At 51.8% G+C, this 17,896-nt stretch overlaps 1 protein-coding gene across 9 annotated transcripts in view; it reads left to right on the top strand.

Annotated features, from left to right (window-relative positions):
* The window catches only part of GSE1 (Gse1 coiled-coil protein), a 501,636-nt gene extending 483,741 nt beyond the window's left edge, over positions 1 to 17,895 (top strand). For all 9 annotated transcript variants that reach the window (XM_054452602.2, XM_054452603.2, XM_054452604.2 and 6 more), the window contains 8 exons: positions 3,087 to 3,706; positions 4,932 to 5,044; positions 5,295 to 5,565; positions 6,969 to 7,082; positions 7,928 to 8,299; positions 10,041 to 10,325; positions 12,962 to 13,065; positions 14,119 to 17,895. In XM_054452602.2, the coding sequence (XP_054308577.2) occupies positions 3,087 to 3,706; positions 4,932 to 5,044; positions 5,295 to 5,565; positions 6,969 to 7,082; positions 7,928 to 8,299; positions 10,041 to 10,325; positions 12,962 to 13,065; positions 14,119 to 14,253 (2,014 nt within the window). In that variant the 3' untranslated portion in view covers positions 14,254 to 17,895. The remainder of the gene's footprint in view (positions 1 to 3,086; positions 3,707 to 4,931; positions 5,045 to 5,294; positions 5,566 to 6,968; positions 7,083 to 7,927; positions 8,300 to 10,040; positions 10,326 to 12,961; positions 13,066 to 14,118) is intronic.
* The last annotated feature ends 1 nt before the right edge of the window (position 17,896 follows it).

The raw sequence follows: 17,896 nt of genomic DNA on the forward strand, positions 1-17,896 counted from the left end.
AAAATGAGTTTTATTGCTTTTGTATTAATAGTAAAACACGTGCCCGTTTTCTAGCCCTTTATGAAAGCATTTCCCAGGAACCTGTGTGGTGGTCCCTCGGACCCCGGCTGCACACACAGGTCTTATGAGCTGGGCCCCAGTGCCCCCAGTCCTCCCTGCTCCTGCCTGCCCTGGGATTCCTGCCTTGGGGCTGTGCTGGTCCCAGGCCCCCACGTCATATACCCCCAGGGCTCACTCTGAAGGGCTGAGCTAAGACCCTCAGCCAGAGTTGGTGGGGATGACCTGCCAGCCTTCCATAGCTCTGCTCCAGGCCCAGCTCAGGGACCTAGGGACACTGCTTCTGTTCCCTGAGCCTCACTTTCCTCAACTGTCCACAAAGGAGGGTGGGTAGGATGATTTCTGAGCATCTTTCCAGCTCTCAAGGCTGTGGTACCGTCCTGGGATAAGAAACCCTTGGGCTCTGGGACAGAAGCGCGTTGCAGTTTAAAATCTGTGCTCCCTTCTGCCTGCCTCCGTTATCCAGTAGGGCAGCGAGGGAATGCGCCCCCGCTGATCAGGGATGACTGGGAGTGACTGTCACCAGGCCCGGCACAGCCGAAGTGAGATCCCTTCTGCCTCTCCCAGCCCCCGTCCCTGAGGCCTCTCAGACTCAGCCTTGCCTACTACCCAGAGGACTGAGGGCAGCCAGCTCCTACCTGGCATGGCCTGATAACATCAGGGTGCCCTGATGTTATCCTGTAGGCATCTTCTTCCTCAGGGCTCCCCAGGGCCCCAGCACAGGTGTTGTGACTTTGCCCACCCATGGACTGCTTCCAGCCAGCGTAGCTGTCTTATTAGGACCTGGGGCATGATGGGAAGCAGGGCCTGGCCTGCCCTGGCTGCGATGGTACCCCTGTGGCCGGCTGCACACGTGGCCTTACAGCACTGTGAACTCGGGGGCCTGACAGGGCCCTCATGCTCCATGCTAGAAAACTGTTCAGTGCTTGGTGTGGCGCATGAAATATTTCTTCTCCTGCAGGTTTTATTCCTTTGCTGTTGACTTAAGGACACAGCTTCTTCCTGTGGTTCCCTGTTGTATTCTGCTAAGAGGGACAGCAGCATCGGATTTGTCCCTTGGCCTGGAGTCTGGAATAACTAGGGAGAGCCTTGGTGGCTGTGTTTAAACAGGGCCCCCCGGGCAGGCTAGAGATCCCTGAGCCTGGCCATGTGCCTGCTGTGGCCTCTGCCTCTTCCTTCCCCTCAAGCTTTGCCCAGGGTCACTGCGCAGTATTGGTCCAGACATCCTGTGAGTACATCTCCCTTTAAAAAAAAGAAAGATAGCCAGGCACAGTGACACATGCCTGTAGGCCCAGCTACTCTGGAGGCTGAGATGGGATGATCGCTTGAGCCCGGGAGTTCTCGGCTGTAGTGTGCTATACCCACTGGGTGTCCTAGCTAAGTCCAGCACAAATATGGTGACCTCCTGGGAGCAGGGGACCACCAGGTTGCCTAAGGAGGGGTGAACCAGGGCAGGTTGGAAATGGAGCATGTCAAAACTCCCGCGCTGATCAGTAGTGGGATTGCTCCTGTAAATAGCCACTGCACTCCAGCCTGGGTAACACAGTGAGACCCGTCTCTTAAAAATAAGCTGGAAAAACAATACTAAAAATAGCCCTTTGAGTAGATTAAATCTTGTTTTAATTGCACTGAGGAAACAAGCCATTTAGTGCAACTAAGGGGCAGCTTCTTGTTTAATGGAAGGGTTCTGATGTTAGAAATCCCTTCTTTCCCTCCCTGCCTCAGCAGGCCTTAGCCTGGGTCCTTGAAGACACTTTGAGACCTCTACCACAGGCCACTTGGGGTCGCTGCAGTTGTGACAGGGGCCACTGGGGGGCAGTCTCGGCACAGGCCCCATCCTGACTGGGAGGATCTTCATTTCACAGTGGGTTTGGCTCTGGCTGGGCAGACACTAGAAGGTTGTCTTGTGGCTGCCTGCGGGGACGGAGGCGTACTGCCCTGTGAAGGTGGCCAGCCTGCCCTGTGTCATGTGTCCCTACAAGGCACAGCAGGAGGAGAGGGTGCTGGTGGCAGGGCCACAGCCCAGTATATAGAGTGGGTTTCCCCATGGAAAGTGAGGATGAACGCTTGCCCTTAGGGGAATTCACACAAGCAGGTGGGAAAATCGACCGAAACTGGATCTGTCCCGGGTCCGAGAGGGTCTCTGCCTTCCCTAGCAGCTTAGGCTAGGAGCCTCCCCGTCCTCTTGGAGCAGCCTGCACACACCTACCGTGGGTGTTGGAGGGCCGGGCACGGTGGCTCACTCCTGTAATCCCAGCACTTTGGGAGGCCAAGGCAGGTGGATCACTTGAGGTCAGGAATTCGAGACCAGCCTGGCCAACATGGTGAAACCCTATCTCTACTAAATAGGAAAAATTAGTAGCTGGGCGTGGTGGTGCACGCCTATAATCCCAGCTACTCGGGAGGCTGAACTTGGAGAACCGCTTGAACCTGGTAGGCAGAGGTTGCAGTGAGCCGAGCTTGCCCCACTGCACTCCTGCCTGGGTGACAGAGTGAGTCTTTTTTTTTTTTTTTTTTTTTTTTTTGAGACAGAGTCTCGCTCTGTCACCTAGGCTGGAGTGCAATGGCACAGTCTCAGCTCACTGCAACCTCTGCCTCCTGGGTTCAAGCAGTTCTCCTGCCTCAGCCTCTGGAGTAGCTGGGATTACAGGCGCCTGCCACCATGCCTGGCTAATTTTTGTATTTTTAGTAGAGATGGGGTTTCACCATGTTGGCCAGGCTGGTCTCGAACTGCTGACCTCGTGATTCGCCCTTCTGGGCCTCCCAAAGTGCTGGGATTACAGGCATGAGCCACTGCGCCCGGCCAAGTCTTTAAAGAAAAGAAAGAAAAAGGAAAATAAAAAATGAAAGACAGAAACGATGATCCTTGGGGTGGAGCGTGTGCCCCCTCCCTGCAGCCCCACTGGCACTGGCTCTCTAAGGGGCTGTGTGCCATCTGTGTCATCTTAGGAGCAGCAGGCAGCCAGGGAAGCCTGTGGGTGGCTGAAGGGTCTTTTCTCCCTGACTGACGGGTTGGTTTCACTCCCTAGGCCAGGACCAAACCGTCACGAGCCAGGTGGCCGCGACCCTCCGCAGCACTTTGGGGGGCCACCACCTCTGATTTCACCCAAGCCCCAGCTCCATGCTGCACCCACGGCCCTCTGGAACCCCGTGTCCCTGATGGACAACACCTTGGAGACGCGGCGGGCCGAGAGCCACTCTCTGCACAGCCACCCGGCTGCATTTGAGCCCTGCCGCCAGGCAGCCGTGCCGCTGGTGAAAGTGGAGCGGGTCTTCTGCCCGGAGAAAGCAGACGAGGGGCCACGGAAGCGTGAGCCTGCCCCTCTGGACAAGTACCAGCCACCTCCGCCGCCACCACGAGAGGGAGGGAGCCTGGAGCACCAGCCCTTTCCGCCTGGGCCTGGGCCCTTCCTGGCTGAGCTCGAGAAGTCCACCCAGACCATCCTGGGCCAGCAGCGGGCCTCCCTCCCACAGGCGGCCACCTTCGGGGAGCTCAGCGGACCCCTGAAGCCTGGCTCGCCCTACCGGCCCCCAGCGCCACGGGCACCCGACCCTGCCTACATCTATGATGAGTTCCTGCAGCAGCGCCGGAGGCTGGTCAGCAAGCTGGACCTGGAGGAGCGCAGGCGGCGGGAGGCCCAGGAGAAAGGTCTGCGTCCCCGCGGGCCCCGACCTGCTCAGGGAGAGCCGCACAGTGGGGACGGGGAGCCTGCATGCCAGCCACCTGCCTCTCTCTCCGTCCACTCCTGCTTTCTGCCTGGGGTAGTCCCAGGCCCCAGGTGGCAAGTGCACTGGCTTCTGTGTAGCAGCATGACACCCTTGTAGGGGAGGTAGACCCTAGTCCCCGTGCCTGTCCTGCCTCGATGCAAATTGTCCCAAAAAGCCAAATCAAAGCCCGCCTGTAAAGATAGTTCCGCAGACAAGCACGATGAATAAGTGATGAGCAGAGGCTAATAAGATAGTTTTAAATATTAATAGTGCAGTGTAACCGGAGAGCCGGCCTGGGCTCAGCGGGGGCTCCACATACAGGGCTGCTGCCACCAGCTGCAGCAGGTGGGCCAGGGGGTGAGGACGCGGCAGCTGGCACTGCCCCGGATCAGGGTAGGAGGTCAGGCACTTCATTCTTATTTCTGCTTGGGGCGGGGAGTCCTCAGCCAGCAGCTCCCTGAGTTCTGCAGAGAGCCAGGAAGAGCCACCGAGCAGGCCAGGCTGTGAGGAGGGGAGCAGGGCCTCCAGCCCAGTTTCCTTCCTGATGCTGAACACTCAGGTCCTGTCCAGTGCTGAGCTCAGCCTCCTCTTCACTGGAAGCTGGGACACAGGCAGTCTTCCTGGTTGTTGGTCTAGGCTGGATGGAGGGCCCAGCCAAGTTTCTCTCCCCTACTCACTTTGTAAAGGAGGAGGGAGATACCCCAGCAACCCTGGGCAGGGGCTCTGCTATTGTTCTCTGTGCCTTAGAGAGCTCAGGCCTGTGTGTGCCTGTCCCCTCCCAGGAGATGGACTCAGATGGCCACAGCATGGGGGAGTGCGTGTGCACAAGCAGCCCTGTGTTGCCGTGGACACAGCCCCAGGCCTGTGTGATTAATGGTTCCCTGCCAGGGGGAGGAGGGAGGTCTTGTCAGCCCAGGGGACCACCCAGCCACTTGGAGGCCACTGGGAGCCATGGATCCCAGGGAAGCCTGGTGTCTGCGGTCCTGCAAAGGCCCAGGACTGGGTTAATGTTGGTTTCCACCTGGGTTGAAAGGAACTGGCCTTCAGGGTGTTCAGGTGCCAGCAGGCCTGGCCTGATAGGTGGTCTGCACACGAGTCCCTGCGGGCATGTCCACTGGACAGATGAAGGCTCTTTGTGTGGCTGAATACAAGCGTTTCTCCATCAGGGTACTACTACGACCTCGATGACTCTTACGATGAGAGCGATGAGGAGGAGGTCAGGGCCCACCTCCGTTGCGTGGCCGAGCAGCCGCCCCTCAAACTGGACACGTCCTCTGAGGTACTGGGCTCTCCTCCCCATGGACATGCTCTGGGCTGGGCTCTCGTTCCTAGCGTCCACACCCCGCAGTCCACCCCACTGTTGCTAGGTTCCTCCGAAGTCCTGGCGGGTTCGCCCCACAAAGCTCTTCTGCCGCCAGGCACAGCCAGCTACGGCACACGCTTCGAGGACCCCAGGAGGGGACCCTGGGACAGTGAAAGCATACCACTGCCAGTGGCTTCAAACTCATTTGTTTTCTTTCCCAATCTAGAAGCTAGAGTTTTTGCAACTTTTTGGCTTGACCACCCAACAGCAGAAGGAGGAATTGGTGGCCCAGAAGCGGAGGAAGCGGCGGCGGATGTTGCGAGAGAGAAGCCCGTCGCCCCCAACAATTCAGAGCAAGCGGCAGACGCCTTCACCGAGACTGGCGCTGTCTACCCGCTACAGCCCCGACGAGATGAACAACAGTCCCAACTTCGAAGAAAAGAAGAAGTTCCTGACCATCTTCAACCTGACCCACATCAGCGCCGAGAAGAGGAAAGGTAGGGTCTCGCCTGGGTAGGAAGGTGGGGGCTCACTGGGGTGGAAGTGGGTTTCTGAAGCAGCAGGTGGGGCCGGTGGACTCCAGGCAGGATCTGGGATCACTCAGCCTGAGGCTGCCCCTTTACTCCTCCCGGCTCCCGGGAACAGCCTCTCTGTTCTTACAAGCCCTCCACAGCAGCCTTACCTGGCAGGCTTTGCTCTGAGAGCCCCACCATCTTGACCTGAGGACTACCCTTGTCACTCATCCATCTCCCAGCGCCCGAGAAGGCGCTCTTTGAGCCGAGTGCTCCAGTGACTGCACCAGGCGTGAGGGGAGGTGCCAGGTGTTCCAGGTTTGTCTGCTGCAGGCTTTTCCTCTTGCTGGACCGCTTAGGTGGTCTGCTGGGTGTTGTGTCCTGGTGGCCGGAGGCCTGGGGAAGGGCTGCCAAGCAGGGCAGCACACACTGAGCAGATGGCTTGCCTTGAAAGATGCTTCCAGTTCAGTCTGGCCACACAGGGCCACATCGGGTCAGACGCTCTGAGCTAGAATCCATATAGCAGAAGAAACAACGCAGCTGCAACACCTGCTCAGGGTTTTGGCTTCCTTGGCCTGCAACACAGGCCGGCTTGGTGCCCAGATGTTGACGTTCCTGGCCCTGCCCCTTATGCATGCCTTCAAGTCCTCATGGAGCCCTGGCCTCTCTGGGAGAAGGTCGAAGGAAAGCAGACTTACTTCTTGGACCTTGAGCAGCTTCAAGGTGTTGATCAGGGTGTAGCCGTACTTTCTGCTTTTAACCAGTCAGTAGTTTTCCCTTTCTCTTAGCGGGCTAGTGACGTGTTTGTTGATTGCCAGCCCAGTTCCCTAGATACAAAGCATCTTTTTACCTGAATTTTTGGAGGAAAAAAAATTAAGGGCGATGCAGCCCTTGAGTTTCACAGTCAAGAAGGGCCGGGTGACATCAGGGATCTGTTGCGTGGAACATCGTGGGGTCATCTTTCCCTTTCAGGAAGTGGCAGGAATGGTAGGAGTGGGCGAAGAGAAAGGTACCCTGCCTCAGAGGCCAGGCCTGGGTCTTTGGGGTGTTTCTTTGTGTTGGGGCCACCTTTTCTGACTTGAAATAAGAATACATCCTCACATGTCACCACCGAGGTCCGTGGGCACAGTGATTGACAGAGGCGTAATCACCGCACGGACAGCTGTCTGGAGCGCGTCTAAGACATTGTGTAGTGGATGCTGAGAGCAATCTGGGCTTGCTTTAAGATGGTTGCTTCCTTTCAGCTGGGCCTGCCCCATCACACGTGCTTTTGGTTTTTCGGGCTTTAGTGCTTTGCCTGCCCATCAAGGCTCGGCTAGAATCCCGCTGTCCTTCTCTCCAAAAAATGACGCAACTGGCTGGTTAATCTCAGGCTGCTTTTCTCATAGACAAAGAGAGACTTGTTGAAATGCTCCGTGCCATGAAGCAGAAGGCACTGTCAGCAGCAGTGGCCGACTCCTTGACAAACTCTCCGAGGGACAGTCCTGCCGTCTCCCTGAGTGGTAAGGGAAGGATAGCCCCACCTGGCACCACCCAGGACCATCCCATGGGCTGCCCAGGCTCAGAGGCGACCACTCGAGGTCCTCATCGTCGTGAATGTGGCCTCCCGCAGACTGTCTTCTTCCATTCTTGTACCAGCGTACGATTCTTGCACAGTTGTGCCAGTCATTGGGACGGAACGTCAGTTTGAAGGCGGGCTCAGAGTTGAGGGGAGGGTCTGGCTGCTGTGGAGCTCTACGTGGTTGCTATGGTCATAGTAGCCGTTGTCCTTCCGTTATGGCTCAGAGGCTCCCATGAAGGCCAATCCAATGGTACCATCCCAGGAGGGAGGGTGTGCTCCAGCCTTGGTGCCCGCAGCCTGGTCCTGCCACTAGCCTAGCCGCCCTGGCTCTCTTCCTGCATCTTTGTCTTCCTCACTCTGCCCTCTGGGCCCTGCTAGCACCTGCTGCCACACCTTTCCTCCTGTTACATCTTTGGCTGACCTCTGCCCTGTCAAATGTCACAGGGAATCTTTACAGTTCATCCCAGTTCTCGGCTCCTCACACACTCTCTTGTCCAGTCGGACCGAACACCTCCATAATGTCTCCGTGGCTGGGGGCCTTCCTTCCTCTGTGGATCTGTTTCTTCCTTCTTGGGACATCTTTCAAGGATGGACTTGCCACTAAATACCCCACTGTCTTCAGAGAATAGCCATGTGCGCGGTGGTTATTTAAATGTTCCCCGGGTCTTGGTTCTTTGCGCTAGGTCTTTGTTAAGTGTAAGCTCTAGAGACCAGGATCTGCGTGCTGGACACTCAGCCTGTTAACTTGCATTTCTTAATATTTTCCTTCACTTTTGTCTCTAAAAGAACCAGCCACACAGCAAGCCTCTCTGGATGTGGAGAAGCCGGTTGGTGTTGCTGCTTCTTTGTCTGACATCCCAAAGGCCGCAGAGCCTGGGAAGCTGGAACAGGTCCGGCCCCAGGAGCTGTCGAGAGTCCAGGAGCTAGCTCCTGCCAGCGGGGAGAAGGCCAGGCTGAGCGAGGCCCCTGGAGGCAAAAAGAGCCTGAGCATGCTTCACTACATCCGGGGCGCTGCACCCAAGGACATTCCTGTGCCGCTGTCCCACAGCACCAATGGGAAAAGCAAGCCATGGGAGCCCTTTGTGGCAGAAGAGTTTGCACATCAGTTCCACGAGTCAGTGCTGCAGTCCACCCAGAAGGCCCTGCAGAAGCATAAAGGTAATGAGGCTGCCAGTCCCTGCTCAGCTCTCGGCTGTGGTTGAGGCTGGCCAAAGTCCCTGAGCGCCACAGCTGCTCAGCTGTGGGCACAAGTTTTTATAAACTCCAATCACCAGAAGAAAATAATTTCGTTATTTTGCCAAAACCATGTTTGTTTGTTTTACTCCAAGCTCTAAAACCTGAACTCGTAGGTGAGAAACATTTATTTGTGGGCACCAGCACTGATGCTGTACTGTGAGCAGGGACGCATCGATCGGTAAGAGGTAAAGGAGTGAACGCCAGCAGGCATTGGTTTTTGCAGAGATTAAAAAAGATTCCCCAAAGGCAGGAAGAGCACTTGAGTGGATTTTTACCCGCATTCATTTGAAAGAATCATGTTTTTCAAGACAGAGATGCAGATGGCCACCAGCCCTCTGGATCCATGGGTTCTGCGTCTTTGGATTCAACCAGCTTCAGATTAGAAATATTTGTGGGTGGGGTGGAATTCCACAAAGTTCCAAAAACAAAACTTGAATTTGCCAAGCACCAGGTACTACATTGAATCCATGCAAATCAAGTCAAGTGTAGGCATTGTGTTAGGTATTACAAGTACTCTAGAGGTGTGCATAGGTGATACGCAGATACTATGCCACTTTATATCAGGGACTTGAACATCCCTGGATTTTGGTATTCACAGGAGGTCCTGGAGCCAGTCCTCCATAACAGATACCAAGGGAGACTGTACAGTGCTACTGAGATGCCTTTCGAAACTTCAGAATACCCTCCCTCCCTGCCCCTTGGCAGTGCACCTCATAGAGGCTTTTCTGTGGCCCTAGGACACTTTCTGCCTTATTCTGACCTTGTCCTGGCCTTACACTAAACTGTTTCCTCCAGATTTTAGTCACTCTGCCATACCAGTTTGAGTCACTCCATTGACTGGGCTGGTCTCAGGCCCCACCAGGGGTTGCCATCCACACGGGAAGCCAGGTGTGCTCCTGAGGATGTCACCCACCCCAGGCCATGCCATGAGACGGGGCATGCCCTCTTGAAACGGGGCACAGTGAGGCTGACTCCTGGGAGAGGGCAGAGCCCCATTATGCCTAGGGACCAAAACACCCATGCCTTGTGAGAGGATGGGCTGGTGTCTGCTGAGGGCCAACTATAGACCAAGCACAAAGAGATGGAGGCAGCCGGGCGCGGTGGCTCACGCCTGTAATTCCAGCACTTTGGGAGGCCAAGGCGGGCGGATCACTTGAGGTCAGGAGTTTGAAACCAGCCTGGGCCAACATGGCGAAACCCTGTTTCTACTAAAAATGCAAAAATTAGCCGGGCGTGGTGGCACATGCGGTGTAATACCAGCCACTCTGGAGGCTGAGGCAGGAGAATTGCTTGAACCTGGGAGGGGAAGTTGCAGTGAGCCGAGATCACGCCATTTCTCTCCAGCCTGCTACCCAGAGGACTGAGGGCAGCCAAAACAAAAAATGGAGTCTCAGAGATGAATTCCAACAAAAATGGTCCATGTACCAGAATCAACTAGCACTCAGGGCTGCGTTGTCTCCTGGCTGTCTCGGACTTTCTCACGCTGGGTCTGTGGCCCAGAGGTCTTGGGCTAGATCCCTCCTCTCTACGCCGTGTCATCTTGGTCCCCGGAGCCCTGCAGTCATGTTGACTCTGCACCAAGGGCAGGGCAGAGCTCCCTTCTGAGACAGCACCCTGTGTCCCTTCCCTCAACACACTGATGCAAGCCCTGTCCCCTCCGCAGGGAGCGTGGCTGTGCTGTCCGCAGAACAGAACCACAAGGTTGACACGTCCGTCCACTACAACATTCCTGAGCTGCAGTCCTCCAGCCGCGCCCCTCCACCCCAGCACAATGGGCAGCAGGAGCCCCCCACTGCAAGGAAGGGCCCCCCAACCCAGGAGATGGACCGGGACTCGGAGGAGGAGGAAGAGGAGGAGGATGAAGATGGAGAAGATGAGGAGGAAGCCCCCAGGCGCAAGTGGCAAGGGATCGAGGCCGTTTTTGAAGCTTACCAGGAACACATAGAAGGTAAGGGGGTGCTGGGGAAGAGGGGGGAGGGGGTCAGGAAAGTACCTTTGGAAAGGAAGCTGAGTGATGAGTTCCTGCAGACCTCTGCCAGCCTGGGGACTGTTTCTCCGTCCTGGGGCACAGTAGATATGAATACTGGAAGGGAAGTTTCTTCCGGCTTCTGGTAGTGGTGATGTCCCATGCTGGAACCTGAGGCCAGTCTTGCTAGGGCATCCAAGTACCATGATGCCAGCTCTGGTGGCACCTGTCATTCTTCATGTGGGCCCTGCTCTCTGGGCTGCATCAGTGCTGATGTCGGCTTCAGCTTCGTGTAAGGGTCCTGGGAGACGACCTAGTTGGTTGATTTGCTGAGCCCTGGCAGCTAGGCCTGGTCACTGCTCCAGCATGCCTCTTGCCTAGTGACAGACTCCCCACACTGCAAGGATTGCTCTGTGGCCAATGGGTGCCAGTCATGTTTTCAGCTGCCTTTACTTTAGCCAAGCACTTTGCCTAAAAAGATAGGCTCCTGGCAAAGGCTTAGTCGAAGGCTTGCTGCCTCTCAGAATACCCAGGATGTTTTGATCCCACCTGGGAATGCACACACCAACCCTCCTGGGAAGCCACAGCACCAGGCGGACTCAGGCCACATCTCCCCTGCCAGGGAGTGGGGCCATGAAGCTGGGCGCTGCAGCATTTGATGCTCCTGTATACTGCACACCACCACCTGCCTCTGTGCCTCAGTTTCCCTAGGATATTGCACAGGCCCCTTTGGGGAACAGCAGAGGTACCCAGCCTTCATTTTGCACTCACCATCCTTACTGCGTGGGCACTGCTGGGTATGTGCTTTGACAAAAGCTGGGCCAGGCCGCAGCCACCTGCAATTGATTTAACATGTCCTAGAGGACTGTTTATCATCATATGTGACAGTGTTGTAAATATCATCAAATACAAAGACTTGATTATGAATGTCAGCCACTTCAAATTCTTAGAAAAGCTTAGTTTTTTTCTTTTTTCTCCTAGCAGAACTTAGTCTGGAAAAGTATTCTCCAAACTAAAAACAAACGCCCATGTAGCCACAGCCAGGACATCGAATCCTGTATTTTGCTTCCTTTCCTCCTCCTGTGGAATCTTTGAGTTTATTGCCCACCACCCCCCTACATGTTGCTATTCTTTTAGTGCACTCATCTATATCCAGAAGCAATACACAGTGATGTTTAACTCTTCTAGATGAAATATTTCCATCTTTTCTGGTTTTGTGGGTTTTTTGGTGTGGTGTTGGGAATTATTTCCATACCCCAAGGCTGTCAGGCTATTCTTCTGTATTTTCTTCTGTGAGTTTGGCTTTTTCCTGTTCTGCGTAGGATTCATTTCTGTACAGAGTAAGGCAGAAATCTTAACTGCACCTTTCCCACCCAGACAACCAGTTGTCCTGGCAATGTGTGGGGTGCCCTCTTCCCTGCCTCACTCCCACACCTGCTGGGCCTGGCTTCACCCCTGTCAGGCATGACCTGCGCTGACCCCCTCTTCTCTCAGCTACCGCTCAGCTGTTTTTAGCCCATGGCTTTCCCCCAAGGATTTTAGGATTGCCTTATATTCACCCCCAAAGAGTCCTGTTAGATTTTCAGTTGCATTGAATTTACAGGCGTGGTTGGTTGATTGCCTTATATTCACCCCCAAAGAGTCTTGTTAGATTTTCAGTTGCATTGAATTTACAGGCGTGGTTGGCATCGTTGTCCATGAATATGGTACAAAACTATTACATCATTTTTGTACGTGAAGTTTTGACTAGATTTAGTTTCAGGTATCACATAGATTTTGGGGGTCTTTGTTTGGATTTTTTTTGTGTGTTGCCTATGATTATTCCTTAGATCATAGGACTCACAGATGATCAAACCTGCAAATACAAGGTTTGGTTCTTTCCTTTTGAATTTGTCTGATTGTCATATCACTCCAGTGCTGCCAAAGAGAGGCACTGGTGGGGCCCTTGTCTGTGAAACTTTAAAGCATCCCATGAAAGAGTGAAGGTTCCCATTTCCAGAGTTTTTCATCCTTTGATTTTTTTCTTGATGTTGCTCCATCCTTGTTGAATTTGTTAGTACTTTTAGGATTTTTAATGTATGTTCATTAGTATTAGACTCTAGTTTTATTGTACTTTGGTATCCAGATTGTTAGCACTTTCCCTGTTTTTCATTTGCTGAAACACTCTGTATAAAGTAGGGATTTGTCCTTAAAGATTTGAAGTCACTCTCCTATTGAAACTAGGCCTGGTATCTTTTGGTAGAGCAGAGGCTTTATTAATTAAATCTGTGCTTTAAGTTTACTCTGGCCTTTTTCCAGCAGCCTAACTGAAAGCCTATTTTGTTTTTGAAAGCTGCATTTTAAGGCCATCAAATTTCTTCCTAATCTGTATCAAATTGCCTTTAGGTCCTGGATCCTTTGTCTTTATTCCTGTGTATTGGGCTTAATTTAGTGATGTTTATGTATGTAGCGGTACAATTCAAAGGGCTGGGAGCATCATGGCCCACAGGAGAGGCCTTTGCTGTCTGTGCTGGAGAGAGGTTTTGGGCTCTGCTGGGCAGGGTGTGAAGAGGAGAGCACAAAGCAGGCCTTGGGGCTCCTGCATACAGAAAATACATCACCATCTCTTGTCTTTTCAGAGCAAAATCTGGAGCGGCAGGTGTTACAGACACAATGCAGACGACTGGAGGCCCGGCACTACAGCCTCAGCCTGACGGCAGAGCAGCTCTCCCACAGCGTGGCGGTGAGTTGGGAAGGGATGGAAACCCTCAAACACACAACCTTTTGAGTTTGGGTTCAGAAACACCCATGAAGCTAAGTTTCAGAGAGGAAATGTGCTCTGAAGAGATCAAAATTTGGACTGCATGCAATGGCTGACACCTGCAGTCCCAGCACTTTGGGAGGCTGAGGCAGGAGGATCACATGAGCCCAGGAGTTCAAGGCTGCAGTGAGCTCTGATCACGCCACTGCACTCCAGCCTGGTTGACCGAGCAAGACCACTGTCTCCTAAAGGGGAAAATTCAGACACCAGTTGATTATCTAGGATTTACTTATAGAATATTGATCCTGGAAGGGTAGGGATGCTGTTTGCAGAATGAATTATTGCCTGTATCAGTCTCCTCTACCGTGATTTGCTAAGGAGAGCAGCAGGGTTTTATTAGAGAAGGGAAGCTGAAGCAACTGAAACCATCTCACGTGGCTCACAGCCACACTAGCAGGATTGGTCCAGCAGATGTCCTTGGGGGGCAGGGATAGGAAGCAGGTCTCAGATCACTCCCAAAGTTTTTACATCTGGGGGTTCCAAGAACTCCGAGTTTGAGCCAAGACAGCAGCAGATGCCGATTCTTAAGACTCTGGAAGAGCCAGGGACAGAACACAGGCTGAGAAGGGGACTTTTTTTCTTTTTTTGAGGCGAAGTCTCACTTTGTCACCCAAGCTGGAATGCAGTGGCACAATCTCGGCTCACTGCAGCCTCCGTGTCCTGGGTTCAAGTGATTCTCCTACCTCAGCCTCCCGAGTAGCTAGGATTACAGGCATACGACACCATGCCTGGCTAATTTTTTGTTTAGTAGATGGGGTTTCCCCATATTGGGCAGGCTGGTCTTGAACTCCTGACCTCAGGTGATCTGCCCGCCTCGACCCCCAAAAGTGCTGAGATTACAGGTGTGAGCCACCACGCCCGGCCGGGACATTTTCAAATGTAGGTTTACCCCTTCCATCCAGCATGTTTGTACACCACATGCTTGTCCTTACGGAGGAAACGGGTTGGTTTTGACACAAATTTCCCTCTCTCCAGGAGTTGAGGAGCCAGAAACAGAAGATGGTCTCAGAACGGGAACGGCTCCAGGCAGAACTGGACCACTTACGAAAGTGCCTTGCCTTGCCTGCAATGCACTGGCCTAGGGGCTACCTGAAGGGATACCCCAGGTGACGGTTTCCCTTGCACTAGGCCGAACCTATAGTATAGAAATATTATCTATTTTATTACCTTGAATATTTAATATTTTTCACTGGGAGGTTTGAAGCTTACAAAATGAGAATGTGCCATGCATGAAGCAAAGGATTCCAGGCTCCAGAAAAAAAGAACTCACTCACCTTGACGTCAATGCAATTGAATCACCATTGTCATTCAGCGAGCAACCGATGTAGGATTGCCCATAGTTTTTCTTTTTAAAGGTGGTTTTAGCCCTTCCTCTCCCACATTATTTCTTAATCTGAACATGAAGGCTGCATTAGCAACACTAAAACTTGATCATTCACAGCCCGCTGTGCATATGAGTGGATCAAACCGGTTCTGTTCTTTCTTGTGTTGCCGTGTCACTATGCCTCAAGCCCAGTTTGCTTTTGCCGCAGTGATGGGGCCAGTCTCATTCCTCCCCAGGAGTGAAACTTGCTTCAGCTGAAAAGGTTGGGTGCATTATAAGTAAAAAGGGCTTATTTGTTTCATTTACTTTCCTGCAAAATTTTCTTCAAAGCAACAAGTCCTAGGAGCACACAAAGCAACCCAAAGGCTTTTCCCTGGAAAAGCTCTTACCTAAAGATAAAACCAATTCACAAACTGAAGGTACCTTTTTATTACTCCGTGGGGAGCATGTACAGAGCTCTGTGTATACACAGCTTCACACCCACCACATTGTTACTACAGTGGGTGGGGTTTTCATACAGACGTAAATTTTGAGAGAAAAGTCAAAGGTGCTTCAGCCTTGTACTGTGTATATATATTAAAAAAAAACAAAGTTTTGTATGTTTTTATTACTTTAACTATTGTTATAAAAAGCCTGCCATTTTTAATATGTGGTTTGGGGGATTTTTGTTTGTTTTTCCTGTTTGGGGGTTTTGTTTGTTGTTTTGGTTTTTTTGGGCAAAAAAAAAAAAACCTTGCTTTTAGTGTTTGTACTGCTGCTGGTCAGGACATTAAAATATTGAAGTGTTTTTAAAAATTAAAGAAGAAGAAAAGTAAAAGAGCTTACCACTGGCGCCTATGCGATCACTTCATTTTTAGTTTGAGTTGCACCAGAAGCTGCCGTAGAAAGCCATGCGCTACTGCTTACCTCCTCCACTCCCCCTCCCCGCCCCCAGCATCTGGACAAGCTAATAGCAAATATTACCCATTGCTATCAAGGGAGGAGGGGGTAGTCTATAGAACCTATGTGTGACAGTCATGTGCACACATGGGTGGGGACTTTCAAAAACCTTTCAGGAAGTAAATGATTTCTGTGATAGAATTCTAAGGTGTCTGAGAGCAGGTACAGAATAGGAACTTCAGAGGCTTTATTTAAATGCAAAGCTTTGTAAAAGCCACAAGGTCTGAGCTGAACCCCTCCTTTTTGAACTTACTGTGACAAGCACAGGAACGGTCAGAAACTGGGCTCATCACACCAAGGCAAAGCAATGGGCGAGTCTTCCTCCTTGTCCTAGTTACTGCTTATGGAGGCAGTGTTTGTTTAGATCAAGAAGGCCTCTCTTGCTCCCAAAGGCCCTCACCAGAGGCCAGGGCTGCCAGTCACTGGTCTGGGGGGTGGAGGCCTGAGCTGAGGGCAGGGTGCCTGACCTGTGTGCCGGCTGCTCACTGCTGTGACCAGCGGCCGAGCCCTTGGCCCTAGCCCGTGCTGCGCAGAACAGCTTGCTGGCAGCCGGCATCGTGTCGCTTTATCTGCCCCCACACAGTTTGCTTTGTACGTCTGCCAAGAATCTTCCGGTTATTAGCAAACTCAGACAAATGTGCCGCCAGTATTGTCAGCAGTCAGCAAGCGCCTTCCTCTCCACAGAAGCCGCTGGAAGAGAGCTCGAGGGCTGTGCTGCAGGCCTCCCCTCGACAGACACTGGGAGGTCAGCATGTTCCACAGGTGTTCAGAGGGAGTCTGCTACAAACTATCAGGGCAAAATCTCACTGGATTTCTCCACTGAAAACCTACTTGAGGTTTTTGGTCTGAAGGCTTAAGAGTCACATCTTAGTACTTCAGCTCTCAGGCCGCCTCCTCCATCACAGATGTCTGGATGCTTTTGGTAACGGCCTTGGCTAAAGTAAAAGGGAAAAGTAGATCCGATAACTTTTAAAAACATAGCTCATCCCTTACCATCCAAGGGGGCGCTCCCTTGGTTGGATTTTCTGTGACAGCACAGGGGACAGGTGGCACACCATGAGAGGTCTGCCCAGGGTGGGAGCAGTGTCCCTGTGCTAGCAATAGTTGGCTTCTCCCCTGCCAGTGGAAACCCCACTTCTGCCCGGCCCTTGAGCTTCTTGCCCACTGTCTCCCCATCCTTCCACCTACTTGTGGCGATCTGAGTATTCTTGCTCAAGAAGTAATACGACAATCAGAATACAAACCAGTAAGGCAACACGAATAAACTAAGAAAAAGGTAAGAACTGTCTCTCAAAAACGAAAGCACACCACCCAAGACACAGTACCCAGTCATGGTTTTCCCATCCAACTATTAGTTTCATACTTTGAAAACTTACTTTCAGATTATTCTCAAAGAACACAGTAGCACCTAAATCTGTTTTCAATTGGGCTTAAAAATTGACATGCAATCTCTTAAGTTTTTTGTTCAGCTACTTCACATTGAATACATCAAATCTGCTCTGGAGTCGATTATGCCACCTGTGTGTCAGGATGTACGTGAAAGCCCTCGGCTCGGTCCTTGGACCATCTTCCTACATTACCTGGAAGGGAGCTGCCATCTGTCCCTCTGCAGAGGGATACCTTCCAATAGTAAATTATCTGGTTCCTCATCGAAACAAGTTATTTTTGTTTCATACAGTCAGAGCCAGACTGACATGATAAAATATCATGTTCCTAATCCATTGTCTCAGAGAAGTGACCAAGACGGGATTTTTCCACATTTTAGTCTATATTCTAATCTTAAAGGAATAAAGCACTGAATTGGGAATAACATTTGATAGGTTGCACCCTTAAGAGTATTCAGAGAGCATCAAAAGGAGCCCACACCTTCAGCAGCGAAGGATTCTAACAGGGAATCTGCAGTTTGTAGCAGAACGGTATTTTCCTCAAGTAGCTCATAATACTGCCAAATCTCAAAAATTAAGCTGAATTTCAATTACTACCCCTTTCCCTGAGCCACGTGTTTCACACAAGTGTAGAAAATTCCAGGGATCCACCACAAGATGGAGATGGTCAGCACAAACCGATTCTGTTCCTCTTTAAAGTGTATATTAGCCACTTAGCAATCTCTATATTCTTTCAAGTAACCAAGCTGTTGACTTTCTTACTACTTGGAGTAGCCTGTCCCCAACTTTTCGATCCAGTGCTTAACCTAAAAAACTCCTTAACTCTGCCTTGACCTGAGGAAGACCATGCTAATTGGTGTTATTTTGTATGTACCCTGTGCTTAATTCTAGAACAGTAAACCCATACACAGGTGGGAGGGAGGAACACCAGTGCCTCGGTCACTCTGGGGGCAGTTTAGATGCTGTGAAATTAAACCTGTTCTAAGTGTACTTGTTTGAATTAATTGTATTGTAATATTATTTGTTGAATGTAGTAATTAGGTATTTATGAATATATTGCTGTAATTTCTGACAACATCCAAAAAATAAAATCTTCCTAAATCAT

This window comes from Pongo pygmaeus, chromosome 18 (assembly GCF_028885625.2).
Source record: "Pongo pygmaeus isolate AG05252 chromosome 18, NHGRI_mPonPyg2-v2.0_pri, whole genome shotgun sequence".
NCBI lineage: Eukaryota > Metazoa > Chordata > Mammalia > Primates > Hominidae > Pongo > Pongo pygmaeus.